Source organism: Corvus moneduloides, chromosome 25, assembly GCF_009650955.1.
Source record: "Corvus moneduloides isolate bCorMon1 chromosome 25, bCorMon1.pri, whole genome shotgun sequence".
In the NCBI taxonomy this organism is placed as follows: domain Eukaryota; kingdom Metazoa; phylum Chordata; class Aves; order Passeriformes; family Corvidae; genus Corvus; species Corvus moneduloides.
This window is the reverse complement of record NC_045500.1, coordinates 38,781-56,302: the sequence shown is the minus strand read 5'-3', so window position 1 is coordinate 56,302 and position 17,522 is coordinate 38,781. Positions and strand designations below refer to the sequence as shown.

Below are 17,522 nucleotides of genomic sequence, written 5' to 3'. Positions count from 1 at the left end.
GTTAATGCTTTAAGAGGGTTTGATTCCCAGTGACCATGAAGTACCCTCAAAATCCTTCTGGGATGCTTTTTATGCAGCTTTTAAGAAAAAGGACAAGAGAAGTGAAACCTCTGCTTGCCTGGACTTTATTTTTGGCATGTCTGCTGACCCTTATTTTTCCTTTTTGGAAGTGTGTCCAGCAAACAATTTTATTTCAACTGTATGGGAAAAAGCTTGCCTAACTGAAGGCTTCCTGGCAGATTATTGTATGTATATTTTTAACAGGAGCCGTTAAACAGGAGAACATCATGTAAATTGCTAGAATATGGCAGAACTGCTTCTTGTGGCTTCCAGCAGCCAAGGTGAAGGGGAATGTCCCTGCTCCATGTGAGCAGACTGCCTGGAGAAAGGAGCAGCAGAAGCCAAGCGGTGGCTCCTGGTGTCCCTCTATGGGGATGGATTGAACAATGAAGCTGTGAAGATGTGCTGAAGCAGTCCATTAAATTATTTTTTTTCCAGCCCTCCAGAACTGTTTACATGCTGTCTGCCCTGCCCCATTTTACCCAGCAGTTCCAGAAAGCAGGAAAAGCACGGTCTTAAACCTGTGTTGTTTGGAACAAATTGATTGAAATCCTAGGAGCACCTAAGGGTAGTACAGAGCCACTGTTACCTCTTTGCCCTCCAGTGTTTGCAGGGAAAATTGCTTTTTTGCCTGTAAACAAACAAACAAAAAAAAGGCTCAGCTAAATCTTCACAGCAGCTTCTGCTGTGATCTGAGATAGTTGTGCCAGGAGAAAATGAGGATACAGAGCACTCCTCTGAAGGGACAGGGTCGTTATCTCTGTGGCCACCTCAAAATAAACATATTTCTCCTCTTCAAGCCTGGATGGAGAGTTGGTTGCTTTGGTTCTTTTTTTTCCAAATAACCTTGTTAACAATGCACTGTAATTCCTTTGGATAGTTCCATAAAACAACCAGCCCTGGACTCAGGAAACACACAAGAAACATGCTAGTGGACCACTATTTATGGGACACAGAAAGCCATCCATGAGGGTTGCCTGATGTGATGGACCTGGTCTACATACAGAATTCATGTTGCATTTAGGGACCAGGAGAAAGGGAAAGAGAAGGTTTATCTTTTAAGGCTGTGTAGTATGTTTTTCCTTACATAGTTCTCCTTCACAGGTCGTCTTGGTTGGTTGGTTAAGGCATTCTGGTGGTTGCAAGAATATGACTAGGACGCCATACAGCCCTGATGGGATATACCGTGTGTGTCTGAATTTCCATTCACTGCTGGAAAACTCATCCCAGAGCGTCTGTGTATAACAGGATACATGTATTCATGAAACAAAAGCAAAGAAGGGTGTTGTGTCTTAGAGGCCCTTGAGTCAGAAGAACTCGAGAGGTTTTTCTGATTTGTTTTCTCTTGTACTGCACTGAGTGTGAATGTGGCACTCTTCCGTAGGCATTCCCATGTATTGGGGTGCGGGGTACCTATGTGAGTAAGCACTACCCATTGCCATATCAGCTTTTATGGAGTCAAAGCTCTTGGACATGAGAGAACTCTACAGTCAGGCTGCACAAGAGGAAATCTGGTTCCTTGTGGGCAAAGCCTTGTAGCAGGTATTGCTTTGGTAATTAACATATCCATTCATGTGGCGTGGAAATAGTATTGAGATAAGTCAGTTGGCAAATACTGGCCAGCTCAGAACTGTTCTGAGGTAGCTTTGAAGTGACTTGCCAAAATGTGGATTACTTTGTCCTGGGATTTCTCTTCTTTTGCTGAACCACCATACCAGGGCATTAATGAGCCAGGTAGAGTTAACGTGGACCAGAGCTCCCATTTGGTCAAGTGCAATGATGCAAAGTGACTTTTAAATTCTGTGGATTTGGCAGCCCAGCCACTGTGGCAGCGTGGGCAAGGAACCACAATGCCCAGTAAGTAACTTGAATTCATATTGCTGAGGACCTTGGAAATACAATGTTGGGCCTTGCAACGTTGTTGGTATGGGAAGAGAGTAGGGAGAATTTTGTCTTGGCTTTCTTTAGGCTGCTGCTGACCTAATAACAAGCCACAAATGCTACAAGTAGTCGGAAAATAGCAGACTTGGAAATGGGAGACTGGGAATACTGGGATACTACCCTGCAGCAGCAATTTTAAAAGTCTTAAAAGTTTGCCAATAGATGAACATCAAATATGTTGCCATTAATGATGTTGCAGACATGGGGTTTAAAAACTCCTTTGCTCTATGCACCTTTGTTAGAACGGTTCATGAATGAGGACAGGTTGTACCAGTTATTTAAAACTGAAAACTACTTAAAACATAAAACTATTTCAAAACAGCCTTTTTGAACTCAAATCTTCCTCATCAAAGTTTCTCTGCCCTGCAGCAGCAGCATGCATGGGCTATTGGCCTGACTCCAGGTGAAGTAATTCCAAATGTCCCAAGTTGAATGAATGCCTTGTGAAAGAAGCATGCCTGGAAATGGAAGTACCACAGATTTTCCTTCCAAAATAAGGAACTACAGTGATTGCATAGATGGCAAAGATTGCGTGGATTTTTGTCTCCATTTCTGTAGCGCAGGATGTATTATTTTTAAACCAGAGCAACCCAAAGATCTCTCTAAGTCGTGTCCCACAGAAGTGTAAATCCAGAGTACTCTCAGTTGCCTGCAAGGTCCATGTTTTGTTTGGAGATGCTGTCCCTTGGAGGCGTTTTGGGTCAGATTCTGTATTTTCCTGGAGGTAAAAGAAAACAACCCCAGCCCACGCACCCTGATCTTGCACCTCTTGGACTGCTCGGGCCCCATCTCTTATTTAACTGTGTATGTTTATTGTACATTTGGTGACTGTTGTTGTGTTCAGAGTCTTGTGCAACCTGGCAGGTGTAAAAACAAAAACAAACCTGAAAATAATAAATCTTTTTTTCTTTTTTTTTTTTTTAATCACTTGTGACGACCAGTCTGTTCTATGGGGTAAGATGTGCGGGGAGAGTGAGGGAAGTGGGGAGTGGATAAATGGGATGATAACAGTATAGAAGTTACAGGGGGAAATATATTTGCTAGTCTCTGCATGGAACACAGCATTTGTGACCTCCCACAATGCAATCCAAGGGAGAGTAAATGGAGGGAGGAGTGGAGTGGAGTCCCTCTGTCTCTGCTGAAACTCTTGCAGAGTAGGGACTGTTTAAAATTATTTTTAAATTTAAAAGGTAGTACTTTTTAGCTGAGCAGCTACACAGCATCTGAAAACTGAGAGAGATAAAGAATGATGTCCGTTGGATCAGTAACCATGACAAAATCCCTCCAGGCGTGACTCATATCGCCATCCCAGGCTTATCTCAGGGACTACCAGGGTATGACCATCACTCACCAAGATGTGTGACTCAAGCCACTCAAGCTCCACCTAAATGTAAAGAAATAGTATAAAAATGAGTTAAAAACAGGGAGAAGTTAGGGAAGAGTCCATCATAACTTCTGCGATGAATGTGTCTCTCGCTCATTGGGTAAGACCTGCACTCTGATTTATCGTGAGCCAGGTTTTGTCATGGATTAGAGCTTGTCTGCCCTTTGCTTTGAACACATCTTTGCTGGCAGCTACTGTCACCAGCAATCCTCAACCTTAACCTGTCAAGATTTTAGTAAAGGAGTGTTATTCTGTAAACTGTACATGTGAGTCCTTGGAGGGCGCTGGCAGTGGGTAAAGGCGTAGGAACCCAGGAGGAACCTCTGTGTGCTGTAGGAAAATTTGCTGCATTAAAGTTTAAAATACTCAGCCTTTCAACACTTAAGAGTAACACTAGCACAGCACCCCAATGACTAATCCACTGAACAGGACTGCAGTCGAGCCCTATAAATCTACGACTAACCCGTGCCTTCAGCGAGCCGCAGATCCCTCATTTTTAGGGAAACGCGAACTCGGCCTCTCGCAGGCCACCGAGCGATGGCCGCGCGCATGCGCCGTGGGGCGGGGCGTTCGCGCAGGCGCGGCAGCGCCGCTGCCTTCCGTCTTCGGCCGGGCCGCCCGAGTGGTATGAAATAAACCTGTTTTCTCTGTTTTCTTTGCTGTCCCACCCGGTTCTCAGCGGGTTTTTTTATTGCTCTGTTCTTTATTTCGCGTGTTGCGTGCGTTTCCTCGCAGCCCAGAGCGGCCCGGCTGTGCCGCGCCGGTGGGGACGGGTCTCCTGGCCCTGTCACGCGTTCAGCCTGAGACAAACCCCACCTTAGACCTGACCTTCGGTTCTGCACCTTAAAACCACCTTCAGGATTTAAATGTAGTCTTTTCTGGTGTTAAGAAGTGTTGAAAACGGTTCCTGTAGGTGGGAAGCAAAGTGAGATGGGTCAGCTCTACTTCCTAGTCTACCTGTCTGGAAAAGCATTTCTCTATTGGCATGGCCTGTGTTGTAATTGAAGAGAGAATGTTTCTATATACGTGGTTTTTATATATACATATATGTGTGTGTGTGCGTGTATACATGTGTATATACACATATATATATATACGTTTGTATGTGTATAGATATATAAAAAAATAACTTTGCTGTATATGTATATAGATATTGCAGGCCAACTCCACAGCTTCCATTTAAACAACCACCCATGAAAGGTGGCTCCTCTGTCACTCCTCACGTCAGGATGAATGCATCTGCGTTTGGGATTTTCATTCGTTGAGGGTTTTGCTGTCCTCGTCCAGGAGCGGGAGGGGTGGAGGATGGATTCTCTGGATCACATGCTCACAGACCCCCTGGAGCTGGAGGGCAATTGCACACGGATCATGGAGGACTGCATGCTGGGCACCACCAGGGTCAGTCTGCCCGAGGACCTCCTGGAGGATGTGAGTAGTGCTGAGGCACTTCACCTTATCATAACCTCTATATAAATGACACGTTTAACTCCCTTTTTGGGGCTCACAGAGCAAACTGAAAAGGGGAGGTGTTTCTGACTGCCTTGGAAAAGGTGTCAAGGTGGTCTTTGATTAATCTCAGGACAATATCTTTTAAATCAATTCTGTTATATTCTTATTATTTTAAAATTGCCTTTAAGAAGATTGTTACAAGTTTTGAATTTGTTTTCTTCTTGTTAGTAGTATCAACGTCCTCACCTTTCCTTTTTATGCTCTGTTGTTTCCTGTGTTTCGTGAAACACTGTCTCGTGACTGGTGTTACTTAAAAAGCATCAAGGGCTAGAAAACGGTCAAGGACCTGGCTGCATTTTCTTCACTGCTGTTTCTTGCTTTCTTTAGCCTGAGATCTTCTTTGAGGTTGTCAGCTTGTCAACATGGCAGGAGGTCCTGACAGATGAGCAGCAAGAGCACCTAAAAAAATTCCTGCCTCACTTCCCTGAGAACAACCGAGAGCACCAGAACAAGCTCATCTCGGCGCTGTTCAGCGGGGAGAACTTTCGGTTTGGGAACCCCCTGCACATTGCCCAGAAACTCTTCCGGGGTCAGTCAGCCTCGTGAGCTTCCCTGCAGGTTTGGGGCAAGTTCTCAGCTAGCAGCTGAAAACCCAGGTGTGTGTTACGTCTTTGTTACAGATGGACACTTCAATCCTGAGGTGGTGAAGTACCGGCAGCTCTGTTACAAGTCACAGTACAAGCGCTACCTGAGTGCCCAGCAGCAGTACTTCTACAGGCTGCTCAAGCAGATCCTCGCCTCCCGCAATGTGAGTGTGCTCTGGGATGAATGGCTTGTCTTTATAAAACGTGTCTTGGTGCAGTCACAGTTCTCTGAGGCTTTTCCTTTAATGAACTGAATGAGTAATGTTTCTGGTTTTTCCAGTGGCCCAGCGAGAACACCAGACCCGTTGTTATATTTGCAGGTTTCGGGTTGTGTAACTCTCGTAGCTCTCACTTGTGTGTACTTTTTTTCATGTCCACCTTGTCCCCACTTCCTGCATTTGCCCCTTTACAACTTGCTACTTTGTTAACAAGTCATTCTGCCTTTGTTTGTTTACCATTTCTGAAACAAGTACAGTTGCTAAATACAGGTAGAGAATATGTGGATCCAAACCTCTCATTCTCATGCCTGCAAATCCCTGGTAAAGTCTTCCTCCATGAATACTTCTGTGAGCAAATTGTTGCCAACTGAAATGTGTTTGTTGCTCATTTATCTTTCATTGCACTTAGACATTGAAACAAATGGCGAGTAGGGAGGAAGAAGAAAGTCTGTCTTTATAAAATGCCCTACAGTGTTACGGGAAATAGAGAATCCCAGAACAGTTTGGGTTGGAAGAAACCTTAAAGCTCATCTCATTCCAATCCCCTGCCATGGAAGGACACCTTTAACTAGGCCAGGTTGCTCCTGGCCGTGAACACTTGCAGGGATGGGGCATCCACAACTTCACTGGACAACAGTATGGAATACATAGGAAGTTATTTCCTCTGTAGCCATGAGAGGTAAAATGTTTTTTTCAAAAGAGACAGTATTCCGTGTCATTGTTACACGTTTGCTTGGAAACTACATCTCACACCAATGATTTAAGTTCTTCTCCACAGTCCACATAAAATGACAAATATTATTATGTGTGTAGAAGAAGGTGCAGAAATTTCACCTGGGGTTTTTTTCTCCCCTTTAAATGATGGTCTAAAATGCTAGGTTTAAAATCTTGTGTGTGACAGATACCGATCCTTCCTAAGCTGTCTCTTGTACAGATCTGAGGTGCTGATGGCACCACATGGTAACCTCGCTGGAAGTATCTGAGCTGGGCTTACCTGTCCTGGCTTACAGCAGTGTAGCTGACATAGCTAATGTCACATGAACCTCTCCTTTCAGCACTTGCTGGAGTTAGCCAGGAAAGGAGGCCCTGACATGACCCTAAGGAGAAAGCATTTCCCACCATCATATGACTCAGAAGAACGAGACAGACGGACACATCGGCGCTACTTGAAGATCCTGAGGGAAGTGAAAGAGGAGTGTGGCGACACTACCTTGTCTTCTGATGAAGAAGGTAATGCCCTGGGCTGAACTAAAGACTCCAGGTGTGAATGGAAGAAGACATATTTTTGATGTGGAGGGAGAGCCTTTGATAAAAGATTGGATTCTGGGCTCTACTTCCACTGGCTGGGATCTAATGAACACAGGATAATAGTTGCACAGATTGGCGATGGGTCTTGCAGAAGTAAATTTATATCTCTGTTTTAGATCTAATCTCTTGGCCTCCAAGTTCTCCAGCACGTTGTTCAAGTCCACCAGTTCCCCTGAGAGTGATCCCCACATTGTCAACCTTGGACATGAAAACTGCAGGTGAGAACCAAATGAGAGGTCAGTATGGATAGAGGGGCGAGAATTACCTTGAGACCCTGCAAGAAATTACCTTGAAAATGTGTTGTTTGATGCGAAATCTTGTCATGCTTCATTTCTGCAGTCTCCACAACAGTTGGCTCTTTTCGCAGTTTATTTAATCTTTTTCTTCTTGCAAGACCAACAACAGTCATAGTTTCTGTAATACTACTGACTTCTCTGTTGTATTTTGCCTTTAGTGGCTGAAGCACTAGCATAGTCCAGTTCAAAATACTTGAGAATCCCTCCTAAAGTGACTGTAATCAAGTCTACAAACCCTTCAGGCTGGTTCTGGCTTCTTTTCTCTTCCATGGTTGCATCAGCAGTGAAATCTGATGACCCAATGAAGCATTGAAATGAATGAATGAATGAAAGAAATTCATACATGGAGAAATTAGTTATTGAAATTTAGAGATTGCTGTAAGTGTAAATGGATAGAAGATGGCATTCTAAGAAGTGTGGAAGGTAACAATAGGGGAAAACTGCAAAGAATTCTTTTTATTGCAGACAAGATAGAACTTGGGGAAAGTGATTTGAAGATGATGTTGAAGAAGCACCATGAGAAACGAAAACGTCAGCCTGTAAGATGTCAAAAAGTCTTGGGGGGTGGGACCACATTTTATCTTTGATGTTTTTATCTCTTTGCCATAAAGATCAGGGTACTTCTGGGTGACAAAATGATTGCTATTTTTTGTGTGCACCCACCTGTCAGCCCTTTATTGTAACCTGGGTTCAATTGTCAGTATATAGATGCAGCTCCTGGTCATGTTTATCTGGATAGAAGGATTTTGTAATTTTAATTATGTGTTTAGGGGAGATGAAATTCTATATTTCAGTGTTAGAAGACTTCCCAACTTTTATTGCAGTAAATAATTTAATAAGCTGATCCAGGTTGAGCTTGGTGCATTTTAGTACTTGGGTACTTCTTCACCTTGTTACTGTCTTAACACTTTGTCCTTTCTCGATTTAATTTCTGTCCCATTGTCCTGTGTAGGATCACCCTGATCTAGTCACAACAGACCTGACCCTTGAGGACATCATGACTCGAGTGAATGCTGGCAGGAAAGGTTCCTTAGCAGGTCAGTGGATCCTTTGCCTTTTTAATTTCATATATGTTGGTTTAAAAACTAGAGGTTTTCTGTTGAGGGGAAAAGTAAAGATCTATGACAGCAGCGGGAAGGTGGAATGATTGAGGTGTGAACATGTGCACACAACATACATTTCTAGGTATATATTTACATAGTTTATCACTCATAAAAGTACAGTAAGAAGCTAATTATTCTTTTTAACTTTTATCATATCTGAAGCTTTATTTGACCTCGTGACCCTCAAGAAGAAGGTGAAGGAAAAGGAAGATAAGAAAAAAAAGAAGCTGAAGGTTATTAAATCTGAGGTGGAAGATTTGGCTGACTCTCTTGGCAATGCAGATGGACTCCCATCAATGTCTCAGGATCTCTCCCCCCTCCCTCTAGTATCTGTCAAAGAGGAGTAAGTGCTTCACAGGGCCCTGAACACCTTGCATGGATGGAAAAAGCAACATGTTTCAGCTTACATTTTTGTGGGACTGTTGCAGGCTGTGTTTTTGTGCAGTTTGGGATGTGTGAAAAGTGTGGTGTTCATCTTTGTATATGGAGGTGAATATTTGCTCAGGGAAGTTACTCTGCTTGTGTTCTCTTTCATTTGAAGACCTCTTGAAGATATTAAGCCATGCCTTGAAATAAATGAAATATCATCCAGCTTCTTTTTCCTTCTTTTGGAGATACTGTTTCTGGAAGGGCCTGCTACTCTCTCTGTGGTAAGGAACCACCCACTTATCTAGGAATCTTTGCAGGAAGCAAAATTAAAGAATAGAGGAGCTTCTTATTGCTCTGTAATAGTGATTTTTCTCCAGACTTACTCTGCTGTAAATTATAATAAGATTTAGATTACATATTAAAGAAATTAAACCCTGTGGGAGTGCTACCACATTCTGGTTTTAACGTGTTTCGTGAGTTTAGTCAGTTGAATCTGTAAGTCTTTCCATAGCCATTCTATAGATCATGGTTAGATACATTTTGTATATTAAGGCAGAGATGGGGAAGTGTTTTCCCCTTCTTTGGTGCTGTTGTCTGAAACACCATATTGTGGTTACTTGAAAAAGTCAGGTGATGATTTTACATACATAAAAACCTTTTTGTCCCCTGCATATGTTTAGCTGGTTTGTTTTCTGTGAAGACAGTCATAGTTGGAAGTGTGAGATCATTAATTAAATAATTCTATTTCCTCTTCAGCTTGAAGATAAAGTTCTCGATTGGCAGTCTTCTCATGCCAGTGCACTAAATAACTGGTTCTCCTTTGCCCCTAACTGGTCTGAATTGGTTTTACCTGCCTTGCAATATTTGACAGGTGACAGCAGAGGTAAGAAGAGATGGTAAAAATACTAATGGTGCTTGTTCCTCTGTTCTAGTCAGTGCTGGTTTGTATTATACTCAAATCAACTTTTCATTCATTGCCACAATGAATCCTTGTATTGCTGGCAGTGTTTCTGTGATAGGCTGTTTCGCTGACATGTCTTGGTTGTGGTCGACTTGTTTTGCATGGGGACAGTAGATAAGACTCAGCATGATTCCCAAGTATGTGAAAATGTCTGTGAAATTGCCTCTAGACAGACAGTTTCTTGTGTTCAGATTGTGGCTTCAGGCAGGGTGTCTGAAGCAGGAAGGGATTAGTCTCTTCCCCCACAGTGTGAAGTCGTTGTAGTTGTCTTTGGAGATAATAAAAAATAAACTAGATGATGCCCTGAGCAATCCACTGAAACATGAGGTTGGCCCAGCTTGGACCTTGGGCTTGGGCCAGCTGAGTTTCAGCCATTCCTTTCAAACTAAATTATTCTGTGGTTCTGATTTGCTTAGTGGGAAGTTTTAAAGGCAGAGACAGAGTAGATTGGCCATGCAGCATACTGTCCATAATGCTGGTGAATACTGTAAATCCCAAGTTCTCTTCCCACGGGTCCATGAATATTCACTGTACAATAACAGTCCCTGGGGCCTCATATTTCTTTTTCCTCTTCAGCTTGAAGATAAAGTTCTCAACTGGCAATTTTCTCATCCCAGTGCACTAAGTAAGTGGTCTGAACATGGTGAACAGCAGGAACAGGCTCTCAGCTGACAGCCTGTTGTTGGAAGGCTCATTATCCTGTTCTGTTCTTTCCTTGTGCTTGCCCTTACACTCTTAGATGCTCACCTTCTCTTTGGGCAAGGATAAATTTAGAGATGCACTTACATAATCATTTAAAATGCTCTGTCACTGTGAGTCTTTAACTTGACAGTTTGCATTACCACAGTAGGCTTTTGAGGTTGAACAATTGTATAATGTCCCTGACATGCACATTTGTCATTGTAGATGTTCCTTCCAGCTTCTCACCTTTTGTTGAATTCAAGGAAAAAACTCAGCAGTGGAAATTGGTTGGTGAGTACCTTGTGTTCTTCTGTGATGTGTATTACAGTAAAGGTTTGTTGTTTTCTCCAGGACTTTACTTTTCATCTTGCTGCAGCCTGGAGAGAAACACAGAGCTGTTATTTCCATGGTTAGGCATTTTCTTTTCTTTTTGCTGAGCTAATATGGGTTTTGGATTCAAGGTGTTCACAAGACGTCAATATCAGCAGCAGACAGACCATAAATGAGTGAAGGCACTGGGCTGCATTTCTTTCTGTTGCTGACTTAACTATGTTTGTCAGCTTTCAAATTTGTCTGAACACCTTCATATTCTCCCTTCTGTAGAGCATACCTTCTGATGATTCAGAGTAATTAGTGATTATTACAATTGCAAATGAATTAAGCTTCTCTGTGAAACAAACTGATACTATTCTCATTTTTAAAAGTGGGAACCAAAGAGCAAATTGATGATCAATGTGCTGAGGCTCATACTGACTGAATTACAGATGTTTTGTGTTTATGTTCATTCCTTTAGTAATAACACAGAATTTTTCATTCTTAACTATGGTGATTCTAGTGATCATATTTGCAAGCTTAAACTGGCAGAGATTTGGAGTCAGGAAGTTTTTCCTCTGATCCCTTCCACAGTTTTTGGTGGAGGTTATGTAGGGATGTGTTTTTGCACAGGGATTCAGTAACTGGGATTACTTTGGAGAGTGGGACTGTGTCCCAAACAGCATCTTGCCTTCTGTGCTAGGAGTTGAAGCACCCTCCTTTGTACCAGCACAGGGGAATCACTGGGATTTAGTATTTCCTAAGCCTGGAGGTGTTCAAATATTGCAGTTTGAGCATCTGTGACTGGTGATGCATCAAGAAGGGAAGGGAACAGGAGAGGACTGGGAATTACAAGCAGCTGGCTTCCTAACAATTAAAAGACTTCTATTTTTACATTTTCCTGATTTCTTACTAGGTAGTTACCAAGATCATGAGAAGGAATTGGCAGCACTGTTTCATCTCTGGTTGGAGACCAAAGACCAGACTTTTTTCAAAGTGAGTCAGACAAAAATCACCTTCTAGGAGCACAAAACCTGACTGTGTTCTACCCAACGCTGACATTTCTCTCTTTCTCAATAGGAGAATGAAGACAGCTCAGATGCCATGCCACTGCCTAGAGTGTAAGTGTGTAACAGAGCTTGAAAGCCTTTGTAGTGCTACTGAAGCTGTGAGGTTTGGGCCTTGTGCCGCTGGATCTTAAAATAAAACAATTTTAAAATTTGATAGTCTGATTTTATAAATGCAGTAACTGGACTTCATAAAGGCGACTGATTTTATCCAAGTTTGCATATATTAGCAGAGCAAAGCTGCAATCTAACTTAGGTTCTGATAATGATATTATTTACAGTCCTTGCTTGCCTTCAGGTAGTGCACAGAGCATATTTTAAGATCTCTGCAGGGCTTACTTTTGCTACCGTAAATGCTTTCAGAATCTGTTTAGAAGAATTTGCGGAAGGATGAGGGGATTAATCCTTTGGGACTGTTGTGGGCTCGCCGTGCTCAGAAGTGATGGTGCCCTTTCTTTCAGAAGGACAGACTACATAGTCCGGCCTAGCACTGGAGAGGAGAAACGGGTGTTTCAAGAGCAGGTAAGAAGAGAATCGTAATTTTAAAGGCACATGCTGAAACAGTTGGCCACTAAACCAGGAGAATTTGTGTGGGATGGCAGTTTTATACTCTACACAAATGTAGTTAATGTGAAGAATTGATATGTTGCTTCTGCCTTGAAGTCAGTATCTTGACCTTGCATAAAACTTGCTAATGATATAGCCTAGCTGCTTGTTTCAAAACCATCAGAATTTCCAGTAGGTAAAATTAATTTGGTAAAAATTAATTGGATAAAGTCAATGAAATTGATAGTGTCAGTTGGTAGTGCCAACCCCATTGTCTCCTTTGCCATCCCCCATCATGGGAGGATGACTTGTCTCTTTATTTTTTGGGCATGTATGTGTGCAAGCAGAAAATAAGTGTCAATAAGTGCACCCATCCACTCAGTTATCTTGTCTGTAATAGAGGCAAGTGGGAATTAGAGGGAAAACACATGATGGGGATTCTTCTCCCTTCTCTCCATTTGCTGTCTGCAGGAGAGAATTAAGTTAAATTTTGGAGATCTCTCTTTAGCCAGATAAAGGGAGGAAGGGGAAGGGGACAGAAGGTGTATCTCTGTTGTATTTCTGGCACCTCTCTAGTCTGTGCAGCTGCTTGACAGTGAATGCATTGCACCTGCACACCTTGCTTCGGAGGAGCGTTGTATTTTGCATGAAGTAGTTTGTGATTTTCTTGATCCAAAATAAGTTTATACAGCAGTATTTGAGCCTTTAGTTTAAATAGGCTTTCTTTAGAGAATGAAAACAACTTACCTTGTAATATAACGTAAGGCTTTGCTGCTGCCTGGTGAAGTCAGTACTCTTGTGTCCTCCTCCAGGAGCGTTACCGTTACAGCCAGCCCCACAAAGCCTTCACCTTCCGGATGCACGGCTTCGAGTCGGTTGTTGGTCCTGTGAAGGGGGTGTTTGACAAGGAAACCTCCTTAAACAAAGCCCGGGAACATTCTCTCCTGCGCTCAGACAGACCAGCATATGTCACCATTTTGTCCCTTGGTAAGGTCATGGCCAAAAAAACTTTTTTGAAGAAGAAAAGCATTCCTCTGACCCCTCAAACAACAACTTCAGGATCTACATTGGGGATGAATGCTGTTCCCCAAGTTCATCACTCTTAGCACAAAGTTGGCACAGTTGATGTACTTTAAAATGATCCTTTATAACCTCTCCGCATATTTTGGGGGATTTTAAAGGCTAGATTTTAGTGAGGAAGTAGGCACTATGAGAGCAAGGGTAATAGAGCAGTCCCAAAATGTATCTGCTGGAGTACCTGAGTACAGCTGCCCAGTAACAGCTGGAAGTTTAAGGTCTGGTTTTGTGTTTCAGTTCGTGATGCTGCTGCTCGCCTTCCTAATGGAGAGGGAACTCGAGCTGAAATCTGTGAGCTGCTCAAAGATTCCCAGTTCCTAGCTCCAGATGTCACCAGTGCTCAGGTAAGTTGGATGTCATGTCTGGTCTCAGATTCTCATAAAAACACACTGCACGGACCCAGGCAGTATTCAGTGGCAAAGGCCCAGTAGTTTTTATGCTGCTGTGATCAGCAAAAGGGAGCTGTGTACTACTATGGTGAGCAGCTGCAAACCTGCACCAACTTAGGATGATGAAAAACCAGCTAGAGAAGCCACAGAAGTAGCATTATCGTAGAGCTGCTCACATTTTAGATTGAGAAAGTCAATTTTCAGAGTTTTGGTGGAAGCTCCATTTAATCCAAGGTGGCAAACAGCATCCTGTGCTGCAACATCTGCTCTCAGTCAGTTCTCACTCAGATGGAGATTGCTCACAGCTTACTCAGGTTTTATACCAAATAGGATCACTTTGCTATTCGACAATTTTGGCCAGTCCAGCGAGGGACATCTTGTAATCTGTGAATTCTCAACTTCAGGTTAACACTGTTGTTAGTGGTGCTCTGGACCGACTGCATTATGAGAAAGATCCCTGTGTGAAATACGATATTGGGCGGAAGTTGTGGATCTACCTGCACCGGGACAGGAGCGAGGAAGAGTTTGGTAAGCCCGGGTTGGTGGTATCTTAAGAATTAAAAATGATGTTTATAAAGATGGATAATGAACATTAATTTGTGAGTGTAGCTTTTCTTTCTAGTCAGTTTGTTCATGTTAGTCCTTCAGCACTTAAACCCAGTCTTAGAGACCAGCATGTCACTCTCAAGCATTTGTTTGAAAAATACCATCCCACGTGCAAGAACTGCAGATGTATGTTCTTATGTGTCTTATTTTCAGCCTTTTTGGCTAATTTTACTAGATGTTTTTCTTTGCACTGTTACATGACTGTGTGTATTTAATTCCTCGTCTGAAGAAGAATCTGCAGCTCTTACTTAGCCTCTTCCTTAAATCAGTTTGCTTTTGTTCAGGAGCTCTAACCATTAATTTGTCCTTGCAGAACGGATCCATCACGCTCAAGCTGCTGCAGCAAAGGCCAAGAAAGCTCTTCAGAAGCCAAAACCTCCAGCTAAAATGGTAGATTTCTTTGCTCAGGGTTGCACAGCTGCTTTTGGGATTGAGAAGGAGATTAGTCGTAATTTAATCCATAAATTCTGCATCCATGGCTGGTGATGAAAATTACCACATTTGAGTTAGCAATTCATGATGTATATGAATGTCAGTGCACAAAATTGAGGGAGAGAGGGAACTTTTCCTCCACCCAGCTTCCACTGCTATCCTCTCAGCAGAAAGATCAATGGAATTCGTTTGTGCTCCCTATCAAAGGGATAGTCTTTCAGATCTCGTTTTGAGGTTAATTTGTAACAGACTGTGTGGAACATGTCTGTTCTCCCCCTTGCTGTGCTGAAGCTGATATTAAACACATCTGAAGTACTTGGCTGTTGGCACATTAACCAAGGTGGAAATCTGCGTGTTCTGAATGTTTGTCACAACTGAGGTGCACTTTCCCCTGTGAGCAGGAGCAGCCAAACACACCAATTCATCCGTGGCTGCAGCTGAGGAAAGGCAGTCAGTCATGTTTGATTTCAATGGGGCCTCATTCACCATACAGAACTCAGGTTAAAGTGCTCAGCCTACTGCAGGGTGCAGCAATCAACCCCAGTTTTTGTGATGCTGGATGTGGTTTCTTTGTAGAAGTCGAGTAGCAAGGAGGGTGCTGTGAAAGCCCTCCCCACCAGCACAGCAGAGCCCAGTCAGCTGAGCCTCAGTGACTCCAGCATGCCACCAACTCCTGTGACTCCCGTGACACCAACTGCACCCGCATTGCCAGCAACACCCATCTCACCCCCACCGGTGTCTGCGGTCAGCAAGAGTGTATCTGGTGCTGGGTCAGAGCCAGCAAAACCCAGCCAGAGGTACTGCTTCTGTCCCCTATGGCACTTGGGAATGCTTCTGGCTGTTTTTCAGTAATTTGTATCATTCAGTAATGAGGGAGTTGGGGTTATTTAGCCTGGAGAAGGGGAGGCTCAGGGATGACCTTATCACTCTCTACAACTCCCTGAAACGAGGTTGGAGGCTGGTGGGAGTTGGACTCTTCACCCAGGAAACAGCAACAGGACAAGAGGGCATAGTCTCAAGCTGTGCCAGGGGAGCTTCAGGCTGGGCATCAGGAGGAATTTCTTCACAGAAAGCATGATTAGACATTGAAAGAGCTTGCCCAGGGAGGTGGTGGTGTCCCCATTCCCAGAGTTGTTCAAGGAACAACTGGACACGGCACTCAGTGCTCTGGGCTGGGTGACAAGGTGGGGATCGGTCACAGGTTGGACTCAATCTCAGAGGTCTTTTCCAACCTCAGTGATTCTGTGATTGTGTGAATTTCCTACATCTTTGCTGACCTACTGGCTCCATCTTTTCTGTAGTGTTCTCCTGGTGTCCTCTCCCACCATGCCCCAGCTGGGGACATTGCTGTCCCCAGCTCAGAGCTCACAGGCACAGCCGGGGCCAGCGCCCACCCCGCGTGTGGTCAGTCACAGTGGCTCGTCAGGCCTGCCGCAGGTACGCGTGGTCACTGCCCAATCCAGCCTTCCAGCTGTGTCCCAACAAGCCCCAGTGGTCACCCAGCAGCAGCAGCAGCAGCAGCAGCAGCAGCCCACAACAGTGCCTCAAATCCGTGTTCCAGCTACAGCCACACAAACCAAAGTGCTCCCGCAGGTGAGTTGCATAGCTCTGACGTCTGATCTGACTTGTGGTGTTTTGGTGTGATGCACAGGCATTTTGTGCTTCTTTGGAGCATGCACGAACTGCAGGCAAGAGCACAGAAACAGTTTTACATATGCAATACTGTTCAGTGCTCTGTTTTTCATCATCAAAATGTGCATTACATAAAAAGTCTGTCGAACTTAGAATCACAGAATCATTAAGCTTGGAAAAGACTGTCAAGATCATCAAGTCCAGCCATGAACACAGCAGCACCACCATTTTCATTAGTAAACCATGTCCTCAAGTGCATCATCTGCACATGTTTTTGAACACTTCCAGGGATGGTGACTCCACCACTGTCCTGGGCAGTCTGTTCCAATGCTTTATGACCCTTTCTGTGAAAAAAATTTTCCTAATATCCAAGTTAACCTCCCTGGTGCAACTTGAGGCCAATTCCTCTTCTCTTGTCTGGAAGAAGAGACTGACACCCACCTCACTGCAATTCCAAGCAGTTGGAATCCTTGCAAGGGAATTCTTGTGAACTCCTCTGAACTTGCAAGCTCTGGCACAATACAAAGAAGAACCACTAGACTGTTCCTACTATGGTCATCTGCTCATAGTCTTCCTCCTCTTTTCTGTAGGCTGTGATGACTCTGCCTGTAAAAGCTCAAAGTAGCCCTGTGCAGGTGCCAAGAGGAGGAAGCTCCATGGCCAGCCAGGCAAGTATCACTGTGACAGGGCTGCCTGCAGTGCCCAGCCCTGCTGTGAAGCCAGTGACCAGCTCTCCAGGCAGTTCTGCTGCCAGCACCTCCTCCACCACTGTCATTCAGAACGTGGCTGGCCAGAACATCATCAAGCAGGTGAGAGGGAGGGAGAGACAAGGAATTGGGCTCCACGACCTGGTTGTTTCCTCTTTGTTGCACAGATGTGAACACTTGTGAGCTGTAATGCTGTGTGAGTTGATGGACTGTGCAGACTGAAGCAGTGCTGGTTTTGTGTGCTTGAGCCCTGTTTGCAGGTATAGGTGAAAGATGTGTTGGTGCAGGTACTTTAGTGAGTGATCTCTCCTTCATTTTGTTTGGAAAAGAAACCAGCCCC

The 17,522-nt window shown here is 43.8% G+C and overlaps 2 protein-coding genes across 4 annotated transcripts in view; one reads left to right on the top strand and one right to left on the bottom strand.

Annotated features, from left to right (window-relative positions):
- Window positions 1–3,947: 3,947 nt before the first annotated feature.
- On the top strand, window positions 3,948–17,516 carry NFRKB (nuclear factor related to kappaB binding protein). 3 transcript variants are annotated; one of them, XM_032133946.1, is made up of 22 exons: window positions 3,948–4,010; window positions 4,536–4,813; window positions 5,222–5,423; window positions 5,515–5,642; window positions 6,752–6,926; window positions 7,121–7,222; window positions 7,766–7,839; window positions 8,253–8,337; window positions 8,566–8,746; window positions 8,945–9,053; window positions 9,529–9,655; window positions 10,640–10,705; window positions 11,643–11,722; window positions 11,807–11,847; window positions 12,258–12,315; window positions 13,152–13,326; window positions 13,654–13,760; window positions 14,210–14,333; window positions 14,725–14,801; window positions 15,420–15,640; window positions 16,145–16,436; window positions 17,066–17,516. In XM_032133946.1, the coding sequence occupies exons 2-22, from the start codon at window positions 4,619–4,621 to the stop codon at window positions 17,363–17,365; spliced, it is 2,919 nt and encodes a 972-aa protein (XP_031989837.1). In that variant the 5' UTR covers window positions 3,948–4,010; window positions 4,536–4,618; the 3' UTR covers window positions 17,366–17,516. The 3 variants fall into 3 exon arrangements, with proteins under 3 accessions (XP_031989837.1, XP_031989836.1, XP_031989838.1); XM_032133945.1 differs by having other exon boundaries at window positions 12,255–12,315; XM_032133947.1 differs by having other exon boundaries at window positions 3,954–4,010; window positions 4,673–4,813; window positions 12,255–12,315.
- The window catches only part of LOC116455578, a 6,953-nt gene continuing 6,905 nt past the window's right edge, over window positions 17,475–17,522 (bottom strand). Inside the window, 1 exon segment of the mRNA XM_032133573.1 lies at window positions 17,475–17,486. Coding sequence (XP_031989464.1) covers window positions 17,475–17,486 — 12 coding nt within the window.